The 18,216-nt window shown below is 40.6% G+C and overlaps 1 protein-coding gene across 1 annotated transcript; it reads right to left on the bottom strand.

The window, feature by feature from the left end:
* Positions 1 to 646: 646 nt before the first annotated feature.
* P4HB (prolyl 4-hydroxylase subunit beta) lies at positions 647 to 17,953 on the bottom strand. Its single transcript, XM_063293295.1, has 11 exons — positions 17,730 to 17,953; positions 16,245 to 16,451; positions 12,581 to 12,714; positions 12,033 to 12,170; positions 8,992 to 9,096; positions 8,697 to 8,822; positions 7,658 to 7,858; positions 5,684 to 5,804; positions 5,325 to 5,506; positions 4,943 to 5,029; positions 647 to 1,671 (listed from the first exon to the last, which is right to left on the bottom strand). The coding sequence occupies exons 1-11, from the start codon at positions 17,887 to 17,889 to the stop codon at positions 1,588 to 1,590; spliced, it is 1,545 nt and encodes a 514-aa protein (XP_063149365.1). The 5' UTR covers positions 17,890 to 17,953; the 3' UTR covers positions 647 to 1,587.
* Positions 17,954 to 18,216: the final 263 nt, after the last annotated feature.

The raw sequence follows: 18,216 nt of genomic DNA, 5'->3' as shown, positions 1-18,216 counted from the left end.
TAATCTGGACTAATTTTATAGAACCCATCACAAAACAGAAGATACAGTATGTCCAAGCTTTCTAGAGTACTTTCTCAACAAAATGTTTAAATGTACAGATTGTGCCCAATAGGCACAAAACCAGCTCTTTAGGAGGTAGTCAACAAACCATAATTAACTAACCTATGGTTTAGCATGGTGAACTTGTGGCTCACTAAACCCTTTCAGACTGACCTAGTTGTTAATTTGGTGGAGTGACAGCCTAAAGCAATCAGCAGAGTTTCCTGCTGTTGAGGACACCAACCTATGTAATGCCTGGCTCTTTTTGTATTTCTTCATAAATATTTTCCAGGCCGTGACACTTTCTTTACCAGAGTTTGATTCAGATACCACATTGCTTTAGAGCCCATGCTATTTAGATATCAAGCATTAAAAAAAAAGTACTTTGAATACATTTGCTTAAATTTGAGTATTTGTACATAGGAGATTTCTTCTATGGAAATGACTTTTCTGTACTCCATATAATCTAGGACTGGTTAAAGTTTCTGGCTGAGTGGAAACTATGGTGGAAGTAAGTTCTAGCAAAAATTCCATAATTCAGCCTTCCTAGTCTGCCTCATGTATAGCCCTTCTTAAAATAACCCCCAATTTAAAGAAAACAGCAAGATTCAGAAGAGTATTAAAATTAACTTTTATTTGGCCAATGAGTTCCATTCCACTGAGCATCATGGATGCTTAAAACGAATTCTGTTGAAACATACCCTCTTTGCAACACAGCACTCCATGGCTCTCAAGTATCCCCACAAAACTCCTAGTTATCAAGTGTCCTTTTTGTTGAATTCAGGGAAGTTATTTCCCAACAGCCCCCAGGAAACCCATCTGCAAAAAAATGTGTAGACAGTAAGGCTTGTGTTTCATTGCAGGCGAGGTGGCAACTCAAGTTAGATTTTGCTTTAGGCAAGGAGGCAATTGGACTGTCATTCCACAGCAACTGTTTCCCACCCTTCCAGATCTTTGGATGAGACAGATCAATTGTACAGTATAAAGAGGACGTGAGACTATGCAATGAGTTAAGAGGACCTACTATACCGCACTCGTTGCCTTCTCCACTGGAGACCTAGTGATTCCTTCCACACTGGAATGGTCCGGGGTGAGAAAAAAAACAGTAAAGCACGAAGTAAAAAAGCTGGGACAGTAAATGAGAGCCTGCTGGGTCAACAGCAGCTTATGTCATTTAGACACATTGTGATTAAGATTTAAGGATGTCTTACTGATGAAATTCCCAAGTTAGTTAGGCAATAGGACATATTACCATTTCAATCTGCCTCTACCCAGGCCACAATACTCTAAGGAAATGTACATCACAGTTTGCAAATGAAAGAAAAGAAAAGACAAGACAAGACCCAGCAGAATTTGCCAACTAGTCAGATTATTCTTCAGCACAGAATAAAAATAGATTGGTTTGACAGGTTAGGGGAAAGGGTTAATTTCCCTGGACTCTCAACCAGCTTCAGTCTTCTGGTTAGAGTTTGTTTGCTGACTTGCTTGACTGCTTGAGTTGGCAGCCACAACACACTGTCTGGGGATATGCAGATTGGACTCTCCTGTTTACAGTTCATCTTTTTGAGCTACTGCTTCTTCCTCTTCTCCAACATCTGGCTCCTCATCTGTGTCCTCCAGATCTTCCAGATCCTGTTTCAATGAAGGAAGGACTAGTCAGTGGTTCACAGATTCTTGTGTCTCGCAGCTCACAGTCAGCTCTATAGACCAATGCATCGCTAGGGTGCTGTGAGAGCAGTTGCTGGAGCCCATACCAGCATGGTAACTCAAGATCTGCCTTTATGCTTAAAAGGTAACTAACTGAATGAGTCTTCCCCTAACACATGCAGGAAGATCCCATGCATTCCAAGAAGCCACACAAGACCAAAAAACAGGTAGAGAGATGCCAAAAGCACACTGCCCACAAGCATTTCCATACAGCAGGTAGAAGGGATTTCAAGGCAGTGGAGTAACATTAGGTTTCCCACGTCTTCTGTAAAGTTAAAATCTTTTTAATGAATAAAAATAACAAAGGGGTAGCTTTATTACACACAATTTAATTTCTCAATTTTAAAGTACCTGACATCACTCTTTGGGTACCTAACATAACCAAACTGCTATCCCACAGATGTCACGTAAGGCTCTGCTAAACAAACAAGTGACAAAGGACCTCTGAACAGATTATATTATAGGCAAAAACAGATTTAGTTTATTGCATCTGAACTCAAGGAAAGAATGTGACCCACCAGTTATAGTAAGCAAAGTAAAAACTAGATTAAAACATCTGATCCAATCATCCCCATTACATTGACCGGTCCCACCCGGTCAGAGAGAGCATGTTACAGACCCCGTAGATAGATGGGGCCCAGGAGGAGGCCTTCTCTACCGTGGCCCTTGCCCTATGGAACACTCTTCACCCAGAGGTGAGGCAGGCCCCCACTCTCCTGGCTTTCTGGAAAGGGGTAAAGCCATCTCGCTTGGGGCAGGAGGGGGGATAGCCAATCCTGGGGTGGTTAGCACCCTAAAGAGGCTCCCATTAATTTATGGATTAAATTAAGAACTTTTAATATCACCATCTTGGATTTTATATTTTAGAAGTACGTTTTTTTTAGTGTATTTTAATCTGTATTTATTTTTAGTTTTATTGTAAACCACCCCAGAGTTGCTTTGTGCAAGATGGGCGGTGATGAAATTAGAAATACAGAAGTTACTCAAAAGTAACAGAAGTCTTTTATGCAATAATCAATAGTTAAAACTTCTAGATAATATACAAAGAGACAGTTTGGTACAGTGGTTAAGGCACCAGGCTAGAAATTGGGAGATGGTGAGTTCTAGTCCCACCTTAGGCACAAAGCCAGCTAGGTGACCATGGGACAGTCACTCTCTTGCAGCTCTAGGAAGGAGGCAATGGCAAACCACTTCTACAATCTTGCCAAGAAAACAGCAAGGACTTGTTCAGGCAGTTGCTGGGAGTCAATACTGACTCGAAGGCAGAACCCCACCCCCAAACCCTGTTCACAGAGTATGTTATTAATTCTAACACTCTAGTTTACTTCTTAAGGGTTTTTCAAAGAGAACAATTTGTAAGAAACCCAGTACAGGTGGTCCTCATTTATCAACCATAATTGGAATTGGCAATTTGGTTGTTAAATGCAGTGGTTGCTAAGTGAAACCACGAATGTGCTTATGACCTTACTTTAGCTTTCCTTAGCTTTACAGACCTGTGAAGGTCGTAAATGCAAGGATTGGTCAAAAAGTTACTTTTTCATCACCACTGTAACTATGAACAGTTACTAAACAAGGCAGTCACTAAATGAGGAGTACCTGTACACATTATCCTGCTAGGATACACCCTATCCAGCATTTCTGGAAATCCAATGCTTAGGTCATGGATTACCACTGGAAAAAAGGAAAGCATATGCTGCTCTAATTCAATCCTATTCTCTTCCTCATAGAAATTATTACCATGAGTTCCAAATTCAAGGTTCAGAACCACGAACAGGCTTCAATTTTTTATTTTTTTCTACAATTCTGGGAGTCACCAACTAGAATCTGGCACAAGATGGTAACTCAAAAAAAGGAGCAAATATTTATGTTATGTTTAAAGAACAGCTCCTTTGAACACATCTGAATCACAAGACTGATTCTGTACCAGACTAGAACTGAGATCATTGTCCTTTTACACGTGAAATTATTTTTAATTTTGATCCTACTCCGATCCTTTGTTTAGTCATGCAATTAAAAAAACTGGTAGTACTTTTTGATCTATTCTAAACCACTGATCATCACCATCTTGGACCGAATAATCCAATAACACTCCTAATTACTATCTTTTTTGGTCAATTCTATTTTGAGTTAAGACCCACAAAACACAGGTTAAGAATTATCTGTCTTCAGAAATGTTGGAATCAGACTGAAACAAAAATTTATGGTTTGCTGAAATTCATTGGGTCAGTTAAGAATAAGCTAAACTGAAATGAACAAGCCAGCAGTATTTTGCTTCATCGTAGCTAAATGTTAATGCCAGGTATAGTGCTCCAAAGTTATACAGCAATCAAAAAAGAGCTGAACTGTTACCTGAACATCCAACTTTTAACAGATAATGGATGGTGCAGAGACACAGCAGCTCAAAACAGTGAATAACAAACCAAATCAGGACAGGCTCTATACGCTACAAAGAATGGTGGAGAATGTGCTCTAACACCTGGCATCTACAATAGCTACAAATGTATACATCTCCAACCCTAGTAGCCAACCTGAAGTCACCACACAGAACCTACTACGTACAAAAATTCTACAGGAACGTCAGATATGCCAAAGCTGGGTTGCTAGATTCTCACTAGCCAATATAAATGGGAAACCCACAGCAATTCTAATTTTGGCATTTCATGTTTACCTTTTAAATAAAGCTCAAATGTACAGTAGTATACAGAGCTTGTAGCATCTCTGTCAATGAACAAGCAGAGAATAGTTGCACATGCTAAAAGCAGCAACTCTGTGACTGAAACAAGAGGATGCGCACACCTGCTGATGGGCTTTGGACTGCCCACTGAAGATTCATCTCATGACAACTATGAGTTCTTGGGCCAAGGCTGAGAGAAATGCAAACAATGTTTTTTCAGCATATTTTTGTGTTTATCTGAGCATGGAAATGTTTTTATAGGCTCCTCCATTTATTTTACATGGCCTGTTCAGTTCACATGGAATTGCAGGTATTCTGAACACCCTTGCTGCCACCCCAGCTCATTCTGGATATTACCAGCTGTGTTTTGTTTAGAGGTTGCTATGGAACTAACATTCTCTGCTGCCACAATAAGCCGTAAGTAGCTTCACAGGACAGAACTGCCACTTCCTCAGAGACCTGATTCATGTCCGGGAGCTGAATATATATCAGAACAGAATATCATACCCTTAAGATACTCACATTCTCATCTACGCCACCATCTTTTCCACCGCTTTCCAGGAACTTCTTAAAACCCTCCAACGTCCTTTCTCCATTGTAATCTACAATCTAGAAAACCAAGGAATAAGAGAATTATTACCTGGAGGCAAATCTGGGCCTTGATGGATGAAGGATTTGCTTCTGAACAGCGAAAAGAAAAGAGGGGGTTAGAAAATTTACCTTCACCCTTATGAGCCGAAGAGGAGCCAGCCACTAGATTCCCATGAATGCTATGAGCAAAAAATAGAGCACCATCCTCCATTAAGCAATTTTCCCTACACATCATGCACCCAAGCATACCCTAAAAACAGGTGAGGGGAACCATTTCCCTCTCTGTCAAGTTTCAGTGAACAACTGCACTCACCGTTCTCTCAGGGCCAGCAGGGAAATACTTGAGGGTAGGGAAACTGTGGACCTTCACAGCCTCAACTTCATTGGCTGTGGAGTCCATCTTAGCAATAATGATGTTTTCATGGTCCTTATAAGTTTCTCCAAGTTTATCCCAAATGGGAGCCAACTGTTTGCAGTGGCCACACCAAGGAGCATCTGTAAGCCAAAAGATGATAAATTATTTTAACAGCTGTCCAGCATGCACAGCTCCCCCCACCCTTTCTTTAATTTGGCTGCTGAGAAACTTTACTCTGATTTATGATTTACATGCATAATTTAGGACAAGATAAATATGCATGTGTGCACATATGCTGCTATCACCAAAATACTTACAGAATTCCACAAAAACATTGTTATTTTCATCAAAAGCCACCTCCTCAAAGTTCTTTCCAACCAGAACTTTGACAGGCTGCTTGTCCCAGTCATCAGAAATCTCTTGGCTCATCAGATGGGGCTGAAATACACATGCAAAAGCAACAACATGAGAGCAACCGCATGGAATGTGCCAATAGGAAATCCCCACATCCACTGCTCCAAGTGCAGAGCAACTGACAGACTATAAAAAGGCAGATTAATATAGATTTGCTCCTACAAGGTCACACCCCCATCCCATGACCCAGACATATCTGAGTTCTTGCATGAAGGAAGCAGATAATTCTACACAGAGCAGGTCTATGTCTAGGTAGTCCTCATTTAACAACTGCAATTAGGACAGGAATTTCAGTTGCTAAGCAATGTGGTCATTAAGCAAGGCACCACATGATCAGACCCAATTTTACAACCATTTTTACAGTGGTCGTTAAGGGAATCAATGGTTCCCTATTGATTGGTTTGTCGGAAGCCGGCTGGAAAGGTTGCAAATTGCAATCATGCGACTGCAGGACGCCGCAACCAGTCATAAATGTGAGCCAGTTGCCAAATGCCCAAATCGCAATCACATGAGCATGGGAGTGGTGCAACGGTCATAACTTCAAGGACAGGTTGTAACTTTTTTAGCCCCATTGTACCTCAGAACTATCGTTAAATGAAACATCGTTAAGTGAGGACTAACTATATTATGTTAGTCCTCACCAATCAAGACTCTGAAGTTATAAAACAGAAGAAATGCATAGCACATAAAGGAAAGAAAATGAAGTGATTACAATGGCCTAGTTAGTTTCAACCGTTTTATAAGATGAGGCTTTTCTACAGTACACTTCAAAGAGTCTTATACTCCAGCCTTCCTCAGCGTTTTGGACCCCAGTTCCCATTTTTCCTGGTCACTGTCCACACTGGCTAGGGCTGATGGAAGATACAGACCAAAGACAACTATGTTGGAAAGACTGCTTAAAATAACCATGTCAAAATTCTCAAGCAATATATTTAACCTAGTCTTAAACATGATTTTTAAAGGTACTATTCCATGTGTTGCTTGATCTTAAATCTCCCCAATTATAACTGCCTAATTCTAGATATACCTTTAATTTATCTCCAGTATCTAAATTTATTTCATATAGGTAGAAAACATTTTTATTTTTGCTTTGTACTCCAAAGCTAGCCTTCTAGTCTAATTATTATCCCTGTATCTCTCTTATCTCGTCCATTTCGAAGCCTAGTGCCAGAAGTCTCAATAGCATGAGATGTATTGTATTCCATTAATATAGTCATCATATAACCCATATCCTGTTCAACATTTCTGCCAAGTTATTTAACATTTCATATTTTAAGCTTTCCTTCCCTATCATAAATTGGGCTTTATCAATTTCAAAAAATGTTCTTATACTTTTAGTCTCATTAACAATTCCTAACACTTTTTTCCCCCAAACAATCAGATCCAATATACCATTATGAACACTGCTTGATTGGTGGAGGGAAGGAAAAATAGAAGTAAAAGGACAGGACAATGAGACAGAGCAAAGGAAGTGGTTCAAGAGAAGCCTTGAATGACAAGAAACAACATACAGTAGCTGGTCTAACAGGGTTCCTTTCCAGATTAAAACAGAAATCTTCCAAGCATTCAAGCAACATAAGCCCAAGGCCACACTTCCTCTTGTCATGCTGAAAAGAGTAATTCTTGGATCTGCACCACTCACTCTAAAGCAGCTCCCAGTAGAGCTATTTAAATCCTGACACCATGCTCCACTGACTCTGCCCTTTGGATTTCTCAGCACAAGCTCCACACGATGTAATGTCAAACTACACTGCAATATGAATTAAAAAGGCTTTGTGCCATATGACAGTTCTCAAATTCCATGACATTTGTGCTACGAGGATCTCCTTGCATGGAGGTACCTGCTCCAAAAATTGCATTTAAAAAAAACCCATTACCTTGACTTTGCCCTCCAAGAACTTGTGGCAGAAGTCCCTGATATTTTCTGGAGTCAGCTCATCTGATTCTGGTTTGTACTTGGTCATTTCTTCCTCCAGAGTAATAAGACGTACAGCAGGGCATTCCTCCTTTTTGAGGCCAAAGAACTCCAGGATCCTCTGGTTGTCACTATGGTCGCTGTCGATGAAAATGAACAAGATCTTGGGGAGGAGGGGGAAAAACAAGACAATGAATGGATTAGACAAATGCACATGGGACAACAGAAAACCCTGAATTAAGATTTCCCCCAACATCTATCCCATCTTCCTAAGTCCCCTTGCACTTCATGTACAATTCTAAACATTATAATCCCAAACCTGGAATAAGTAATCCTAATTGTTTTGGAGCAGAAGTCCCACAAATGACTTGCCACTAGCCAAGCTGGTGATGAAAACTATAGAGTAAGTAGTGACACCAGATGCCTACCCCTACACAACACATGGAAGGTGGAATTCAGAAGATCATTAAGGCAGCATTACAACACTGGGTAACAAAGCAGAATGCACTGCTTTTTATAGCAGTAAAGTTCCTGTGGAATGATTTCCTCGCATGATGTTGGGCCAACAACTCCTTGTTTTAAATACTTTTAAATTTTCTCCAGCTACAACTGCTATTAAAATGGTTCTTTATAATGAACTGCATTTATTTCATTACAATGTGTTTATATTAGTGTCATAAATTCTTTGAGATTTGTATAAACAAAAAGCTGTTATGTGAATCAACATTTAAAGAACAGCAATAAAAATGAGAAGCAATAGCTCATGTGCCAATTGTAACTATGATTTTAAAAGTGTCAGGGGACTCAGGGAAACCCCAAAGACAAAATATAGACTTTAGGAAAACTGTATTTTTTCTTGGCTCTACTTACATATAACTGAGAGAGACCGTATGATTTTAATGCTTGGTAATGTACAACCATATGAGGACTGGAGTGCATAATAAAATGGACAAATGTTTGCTTAGGAGCAAATAGTTTTTTAGTTACTTCCTTTTATTTACCTTTCCTCTGAAGCCTTCAGCTGCTGTTTTGAAGTTATCCAGTTTACCCTGGTATCCCTCAACACTCTTAGGCAAGAATAACAGGATGTGTGTCTTAATCTCTCCTCCAAAAATTTTGGGTGCAGTCTGGGGGAAAACAACCGCATTATTGAAGACAATTACATTACAAGGAATCAAAAGGTTAATTTTCCTAACCATTCCACCTCCTCCTTCCAGCCTGTTGGATTCACTGCAATTTGTCTTGCCATAGATCCAAGCTACAGGCCAACCCTAACCCTGAGATCTACTCCTTTACCTGCTCGGTAAATTCAATCACCAGGGGCAGCTGGTTTGATTTGATGAAATTCAGTAGGTTGTCTTTTGTTAGCTCCCCATCAAAATTGTTACGACCTTCATCAAACTGGAAAAATATAAAAGGATACAGTTTACATTCAGAAAATGGACAAAATGCATACTTAGTTATGCAAGCACTTAGTAAAACAATATAATAAAGCAGAAGCAGGTCTGCCTATCTGCCATAGTGCATATATACTGCTTTACTGCATGCGGCATTCACTGAGGTAACTCGCCCACGTGACACTGTAACCAAATGCTTCCCGTTAGTGGTAATGCCTGTGGAAGGTGGTAGAATACAATTGCCAGAGGCTTGAGGAAGGGACAAGGGCAAGAGAATAGTGTGTGCTTCTTTGCCTCAGCCTAATTATACAGAAGGTGCATAATTCAGTTAAACATGAAGGTGCCCAATAATTCACTTCTCACTGGCAGAGGATTATTTTAAAATTGCAAAGAGTATACAGAGATTGTAAGGCTCCAACCCCCATAACTCATTTACAAATCTAAGGGAGCACATTTCGCATTGCAAGCAAGGTACAATATTCTCAAAGCCCAGGATAAAAACTTCACCAAAGTTCTCATCTTACCACCCAACTGGATTCAGGCAGCATGCAAAAGGAAGCTCGGCATATATTAGGAGGCCAGATTCTCAATGTTGTATTTCTGCCAAAGGACTGCCCATCCCATCATTATTCTTGAAACTCTTTAAAAAAATAACTGAGAAATTGCTTTAAAGCTCAGCACCTTAGAAGTTTGATACTCCTATTTTAGGGAGAGTGAAATTACAGGGCTTGCTTGAATTGGACAAACGTATCCAATCAACAGAGCCATTAAGAGAGGTAGAATTGCACACTATTAAGCTCCTAAACAGAGCAGTTTGTTGAGAGGCAACACACACCCCTGCAGGGCTATTGTTAGCCACAAAGGAGCAGGGGTAGAGCTCCAGCACCAGGAAGCCTCTTATTGCAGAGTAACATCCACTATGGCCCTTTTTTTTTCATAACCTTTCCTGGCACTATAGAGGGGAAAGGAAGCATACAGAGGACTACAGCCTTATTAGGGGCTGGATGTTTTCCCTTCAAAGGCTGGGAGATTCTGCTTTATTTCCCCTCCAGTCACTTTTGCATACCACAATTTATTTATATGAGTTCTCTAAAAAACAGGGATGAGGAATCTAGAGACTTGGGAGAGGGAAGAAAACCTACTGACCATAAATATGCAAGCAAGGCAGCCTTCCCCAACCTGGTGTTGTTCAGTTGTGCCACACTAAAACTCCCAGGGTTTAAAACCATTGGCCATACCTGTGAGTTGCAGTCCAACACATCTGGAGAGGACCAGGCTGGAGCATTTTATAGAGCAGTGTTTCTCAACCTTGGCAGCTTGAAGATGTGTGGACTTCAACTTCCAGAATTCCCCAGCCAGCAATTCTGGGAGCTTAAGTCCACACATCTTCAAGCTGCCACAGTTGAGAAACACTTATAGATACTTTAAAAATCAGTTGTGTTGACATCAAAGATGTGAATTGGGAATTATTTCATCTTGGTTCCTACTAGCCTCTACTAGTCCTACTGAATCTCTACTGAGAGGGAAATACTGCACTATTTTATAATTGATACAGGACAAGAAAAACACTATGCAATTGAAGAACCTGAAACCATTATACCAGGATATGGCAAAAAGATTTTTGGAGCCATTATAATCAAGCTTCTTCACAAAAGTTTTGCTGAAGCCTTATTACTTTCAAACCAGTTTGGCTCAAAAATGGAAGGACCTAGCAGCATAGACATTTAGTAAATGAATAAATAAAAATGACAACAGGCAAAATAGATAATGCAAAAATTTGTCTCTATTCTGGCTGATAACCTGCTATACAGGAGGGAAAAATAGTTCCAAGCCCAGATCTGATCTCATGCTTAGACCATGAACAGACATATTACCTGAATAGTTTCACAGCAGGTAAGCCTACTGTGGAATGATACTTACTGCTACTAAGATACGTAACTATATTTCCTGACCCAAGCCAAGGTTTTCATTGTCTAGAACAAAATCAAATGCTACCTCTCTTATGCTTTTAAGGCAAAACTGCTGCATGAAATCCAATTGTGTTGGCCAAGCATTAGTTATATACATACAGCTTCCTAGCAGGCTGGCCAACCATAAGCATAACTTCTCCCCTTGTTGTTAAGCAAGGACCATGAGGGTCGTTAAGCGAGGGCCTCACGTGACCATGACTTCCAACTTGCTGCTGGCTTCCCCACTGATTTTGCTTGAGGAAAGCCGGCAGGCGGGACCACAGGACACTGTGATGGCCGAAAGTACGAGGTTCTGTCATAACTACCACTTGTTCAGCACCATTTTAAGTTCAAACGGTCGCAGACTAAATGGTCATTAAACAAGGACCACATGTAGGAGCAAAAGCAGGTGGGAAATAAATATCTTAATCAGACGCCAAAACTGCAAGCCTGCTTTTGTGCATAGCTGTAGCCACACTCTTAAAGGACAATTAGTAGAAGTTCAAATCAGCAACAGAAAGCATTTGCCTTAAAAATTGAAATAGACAATGTTAAAAAATCACTGGCAAACTATCAAGTACAAAAGCTTTTGGGAGCCAAGAGAGTCCCATCCTCACAGTTCTGGCATGCTTGAATAAATATTACTATCAAGTGAGATGCTGCTACTCTCAAATGTACTCTTTCTAAGCCTACTGGACTTACTTTTAAGATTGTGCTGACACTATAGCTTGTTCTTCATAAATGAGACAGATAAGGACTTTGTTATGTTCACTGCCTCTAGAGGAATTAATAACAAGCAGGTGATGTACCTCAGCACAGAATATTAGCATTGATGGATTCTGAAGCAATAGTTTAAATGACTACAAATTGCAACACATAAGCCTTGGATGAAACTTACTACAATAGGAAAAAAAAGATTAATTTGCAGGGTGCTGCCAGGTAGACTAACATATACCAAGCAATCAGGGTTTTTTTCCTCACAACCACTCACCTTCTTAAAAAGAACAACTCCATCTTTTTTGAGCTGGTATTTGGCAAAGATATCACTGCTGGAAGTGATCCCAAAAGGAATATCATCAATGGACTCTGCTGCCAGCAAAAACTGTTTGGCAACATCAGATTCTACATCCTACATTTAAAACAAACGAACAAGAAAAAAGCCCACATTATTTTGAATGGTTACCCATCATACAAATCCTATAATTTGTTATAGGATTTACAAATCCTATAATCTCAAACTTACAAGTAACTAAAACAGAATTAAGTAAACAGGACCAGATTTTTCCCCTATTAAAGCAAACAGATAGGCCTACAAGAAAAATTAGCTCAAGCAGAAGTAGCCACTGGTCTGCATACGCAGACTGCACATGCAGTCAATCTCTGGCAACAAGGCCAAATTTCATGTAGTTTATTGTCTGATACCTCTGCAATTGATTAGCTTGTATTTCTGTTACGGTGGTTACTAAGTCATTCTCCTCCATCCCAGAAATGCTGCCACTGTCCTTAATCCCTCACCCTGATTTATGAATGAAAAAATACCTTAAAGAATCCAATCACAGCAACTTCACTGGATTCCACTAGTTCCTCAGCAGCAGCTACATCTGCCAGGGTAGTGGCTGCTGGACCTGTGCGCTTCTTTAACCAATTTATGATGTCATCTGCTTCTCTGCCAGCTACATTAGAGGAAAAAATTACTTATCAGACATCTTACCCTTTTTTTTTTGTCTTTCAAGACTAAGCAGAGAATAAAGCCCCACTCCTAAGACTAACAAGGCAGAGTTTTACTTGTGTGCTTCTATATCCTCACTGTAGTCTCCACTTATCCTGAAACAAAATCATCACAGCTCCAAAGCAGAAACGATTAGATTCCTTAGTACAGTTCTGTAATGTAACTGATTACTATAGTTGTTAGAAGTGATAGAATCTTTATTATTGAAACATTTTAGGCATTTAATGCTACAGAAACCTTTTTTTTAAAGAAAGGTATTAGGGAGGCACTACTGAGAAAATGCTTCATGTATTCTCAACAGGAACAGTACAGCAATACCTAAAGATTGGCAAGAATCTATAGACCTTTATCAAAAAACAAAACAAAACTGGAGGCTGCACATTGACCAGCTGTCAGGGCAAAGAGTTGTCCACCTACTAGATACCACCATTTGGTGCTACCTTGCTATGGGCACTCTACTGGGTGTGGGAGCACCCTTCCTCATTGATATGACCAAGTCTTTAAAAAGTAGCAAGGAAGCAGAATCTCAAAGTTTAGGATGACATATGTACAACCTGAGCTCTATGAATCTTTTTTGAATTACTGGAATACACTGAAAAACCGCATGTCCCATCTAGGTAGGAATTTCTGCCCATTTTCAGGAGAAAACAAAAACTTCCATCCATCCAGGGGATGTCATCTAGTCACTGGTCTGCCAACAACACTTGGCAGCTCAACCTTCGCTCCCCCACCCCCGTGTGGCTTCTGGCCACTGAAGTGATGTCATTCTTGGTCAAGGGCCACATTCTACGTATGACCTAAAGTCAAGATTGGGTGGAAACTACTACCTCATCTTCTACACCATTTTCTTATTCTCCCTTAACAACCTATTCTTACATTCTGATCACCTTATCTGTGTGTTCAACCCAAGGATCAGCTACACATGCCTTCTCCAAAAAACACAATGTTGGAGATTACACATGGAGAACAGAAGTTATTATCTGTCCCCTTCACCAGAAACGAAAATCTACATAGAGAATGCAACACAGAAGAAAACTAAAATATGTTCTCTATCATTCCAGAGCCCAGGAGGTTTAACCATAGGAAGGCAGATTCCAGTATAATGTTAGGAAAAACTTACAACCATTAAGACTAACAGGCATACACGTTACCTGGAGTTTAAGCAAAGATTGGACAGTTTCTACTGGGAATACTTTAATTTGTACTTGACAACCCATGGCCCATTGGGTCATCATTTCAGAGATATTGCCTTACCAGATTCCTCAATGCCTTCAACAATGGCAGAGCTCCTAATGTACTGGAAAAGTTCTTAAAAATTCAGGGAGAGGTGTATCTGCCTTGAAAGTAGCCAATGTTTAACTGCATAGCACAGTCGAACATCAGGAGTTGACCACTGGAAATGTTTTATGACATTTTGTATTATGTCACATTTTACAAAATTTGCCAAATTTCTTTTCCATGGGAGTCATGGGTCCCGGATTTTGGACCCATTCTGTAAGTTAGCCCATTTGAGGTACCTTGGTTTTATAACTCGTTGGCCTATGATGCACTGTTTCGCCCAGTTAAAGGTTACAAAGTATCAAACAGACACGAGAATTTTAGTAGTATATAGATTCCAGCACTTAGGACTTGATGACTAAAGTGGCCCTTTCCAAATGACATGATTCTGAGATTCTAAGAACTTTCCCACCAATGTATGGATACAAGATGCATAAAGCTAACACTCTCTTTCAGTTACCACAACCCTGTGGTCAAATCAGGTGCATGTACACATGAACCTATAGCTAAGTTCATAAATCATAAGCCAACCATATGACCAGTTTTGTCTTATTTTGGGGGACTGTAGTTTGTAAATAAAGGCTCACAGTGACGTGAGAACCCTATCTCTGTGTACTACAGTAGCAGCAAATAAGGTTTCCGCAGATCATTTGCTCATGCTACACTTTCAGTTCAGAGCCTAGAGTAAAACATATGATAGCTTTTGTGACTAACTGGGAGCCTCTCCAAATGGTGAGAAAGAAGTGCCTTGTTTCAAACTTCATAGAAGGAATAGCAATTATATCCAGTCTTCCTGCATTTCAAAAGCTCTCAAATCATTTCCATCATTCCAGTTCCTAGCTGAAAAAGTAAGCTCAAAGCCAAGGGGCAAAACAAGCCCAAATAATTGTCCATAGTTGAAGTTAGGAAATCTCTTTTGTCTTGTGCTTCCAGTGCTCCTAGAACAGCTCAGAAAAAGGGTGAGCAAACTCTCTACAACCTCCTTCTCCCTCTTACAGTTGCATTATGTGCTGCTGTATCACAGCCACAGTAATGATTCACAACCACCTGTATTCCACAAGGTATATGAAAGGGATGCAAGTTGACAGATTCATTTATTTACCAGGTATGCAACACCTGTAAACATATTTTACTTTAAGCATTTCTATGCTGACTTTTTTAAAAACAGTATTGTTTGCTATTTCTAATGGTTTACTCTTGTTCATGTATAGTAGGATTTTAAGTCACTCAGAGCTGGTTGACAACTGGAACAGCATATAAGGCTAGTTAAATTAATACAATATGCTGCCAACAAGCCCCAAAACTCAAAATCTTCGTTTCAGAGGCCAAACATCTGAATAGCAATTTATTAGAAACCTGTGACTGAAATTTTGTTTGATTAGCTATTACAAATTCAACTACAGACCACACTGTACAACAGTAATTGTAACAGAGATCATGTTACAGATATGTAGCCATCACATTCAACAGAGATAGAGTGACTTGCCAATTCTATTTTCTTAAGTGTAGTTACATATAAAGGACTATGCTTTGCTTAATTACACAAAGCCAAACAACATAGAACATTTTATAAACAGACTTTTAGTTATGCTTTTAAAAGCAAGCCAGGTTGTCACAGAACAAAAGTATTATAAGAGCCCCAATACAGCTGCATAAGTATCCTTGCAGCAATCCAGTAATTATGGATGCTGATTATAGCAAAGAAGCTGACTAATTGACAAAATATTCGACAGCTTAACATGCAAGGACAAATGGCATAAAAGTTACCAGCAGCATGATGGGGCATTCTCATCAAAGTCTGATAGGGAAAAATAAAGTAAAAGCCAATATTTTAACACTGTTTGAAACTACAGCAGCGTAATGCTTCAGATTCAAAAACAAAAAGGTTCTTTGGAATAAACAGAACATCTATCTACAACTCTTTAAATCAGATGTTTCTTTTCCCAGGACTGAGCTCATGATCCTGGAAAAAGATGCACTCTACTTTAAAGAACTGCAGATGGTTGTTCCATATGCACCTTTGTGCACTCTGAAGCAGCACTTTTCCTTCAAATCCGAAGCACTGCACAGCCCTTCTGATGCAATAAGTGTTTATTAGTAGTTCTCCTGTACAAAACCCTGTTTGGTTCTATTGTCCAGCATCAGTCCTCTAAGGAAGTTTATTAGAATTCTTTAACAGCTTTATTATGCTCTCACCTGTGTATTCTTTGGGGGAAGATTTATCTCCATTCTTGAAGAATTTGATAGTAGGATAACCTCGAACACCAAACTGTTGGGCAAGTTCTGATTCTTCTGTAGCATCTACCTTAGCTAATCTGATTTCAGAGTTTTCAGATTTCAACTTTGCTGCTGCTTTCACATATTCAGGTGCCAGAGCCTTACAGTGACCACACCATGGAGCATCTGTGGAAAAAAAAAATTCAACAACTAGAAAACACAGCATCAAAGCAATTATTGTGTAGTTTTTCACATGAGAGAATTTTATTCAAAAAGCTTCACCTTTAATTTATACACTACCTATAAACTTGTCTATCAGCATGAATTTCCATAACAGAAGCTGCATTACTCTCACAGGAAAAATTATGCTGTATCCTAGAAAGAAATACCTTAATAAATGTTTGAGGTATTCAGAGTGCCACAATAGACTCTTAATGAATAGATAAAACGCTTGATATTATAGCTCTCACATTATAAGCAATCCCCGCTAAAGTGAAAAACACATTGTGCCAAAATTAAATTACTCCAGAAAATCTTGAAGAGAAGATTGTTCCTTCAGACTCTGCAACAAACATTTGATAAACCAGGCTTTCAACTCTATAGTGAACTGGGAACTTAAAAGTTAATGCTGAGGAAAAAGCAGGCTACTTTACTCCCCTTTCAAAGGTGAACAGCAGAAATTGCAACAAATATAATGAACTGGAAAATTAGCATGACTTCATTAGGAATTATGCCATGCCTTCCCCCCACATGTGGAGAGTCACACCTCACAAAATAAGATGTGTGCCTAGAGGAGCAAGAAAGGGCAGTTTTCTTAGAGCTAAGGCAGCATTTTAGAAAATGTTTGCCACCTTTCTATATTTTTTTAAGCCAGAATCTACATGCCCTTTTACATAAATGCATTCCCTGTACAATACTTCGTTTTACTGCTAGATCTTTAATTTCCTATCCGCGGACAACATAAATGCCTTAGAGGGGAGCACACAACTACCACAGCACTCCAGACACTTTTCGTGAGCCTCTCAAAGCACCTTTATCCAACGCCCTCCCTTAAGCGGCACACCCCTCTTTGGCGATTCGATGAGTTTTCCTCATACTTCGCGTAGGCTCGATACCACTCCGGCCTGGAAAGCCCGCTTATGAACTTACGCTTCCCTGCATAACTTGCTAGCCGCCCACAGCCAAGATCTTACTAACGCTGCCAAGATACTACAAGCTAAACACTCCGCCGGCGCCTGGGCAGTACGAGGCCAGAACCGGCGCAAATCCTGCTGCGGTAGGTCGCGGCGGAAGGAGAGCCACTCGACGTCAGAAGCGAAGACCCGCGGAAAGCCGCAGGGGCCGCTTCCAGGATGGGCAGGGTCGCCCAAGGCCCCAGGGGCCTTCCCCCCAAAGCCGCGGAAGGCTCGCCAAGGAAGCCAGCGTCGCCCCGCGCTACGCCACCCCCGTCCCCTCTCCACTCACAGAACTCCACCAGGATATTCGGGTATTGCTCCAGCGCCTGCTCGAAGTTGGCCGACTTCAGCACCAACACGCCCTCCTCTTCCTCGATGTCGGCGGCAAGGCAGACCTGACCCAGCCACAGCAAGCACAGCAGCGGAGCGAAAAGACGGACGAGCTTCATGGCGGCGCGGGCGACGACGGCGGGACCTCCAAGCGAAGAGACCGAACAACAAGAAAGCACCGCGAAAGAGAACCGTCTAACCCCGCCTTCCATATATAAACCCGCCCTTGCCCTGCCGAGGCTACCGCCTATTGGCCACTTCCGGCCTCTGCAAGTCTCTTCTCATTGAACCGGCTCCGAGTCTCGGGCCACCCTCATTTGTTGATTGGTCGCTAAAAAACTTAGCGTCATCTTTCTTTCCACCTCCGAACAACCCGGAGAGTTTTCTGAGTTCCGTCAACTAGGATTGGCTCGGCAGACTTCTTTTTTGGCTGCGATTGGATAACA

The sequence above is a fragment of the Candoia aspera genome, chromosome 2 (assembly GCF_035149785.1).
Source record: "Candoia aspera isolate rCanAsp1 chromosome 2, rCanAsp1.hap2, whole genome shotgun sequence".
NCBI lineage: Eukaryota > Metazoa > Chordata > Lepidosauria > Squamata > Boidae > Candoia > Candoia aspera.
Note: the sequence above shows the minus strand (reverse complement) of the source record. Positions and strands in the feature narration are given on the sequence as shown.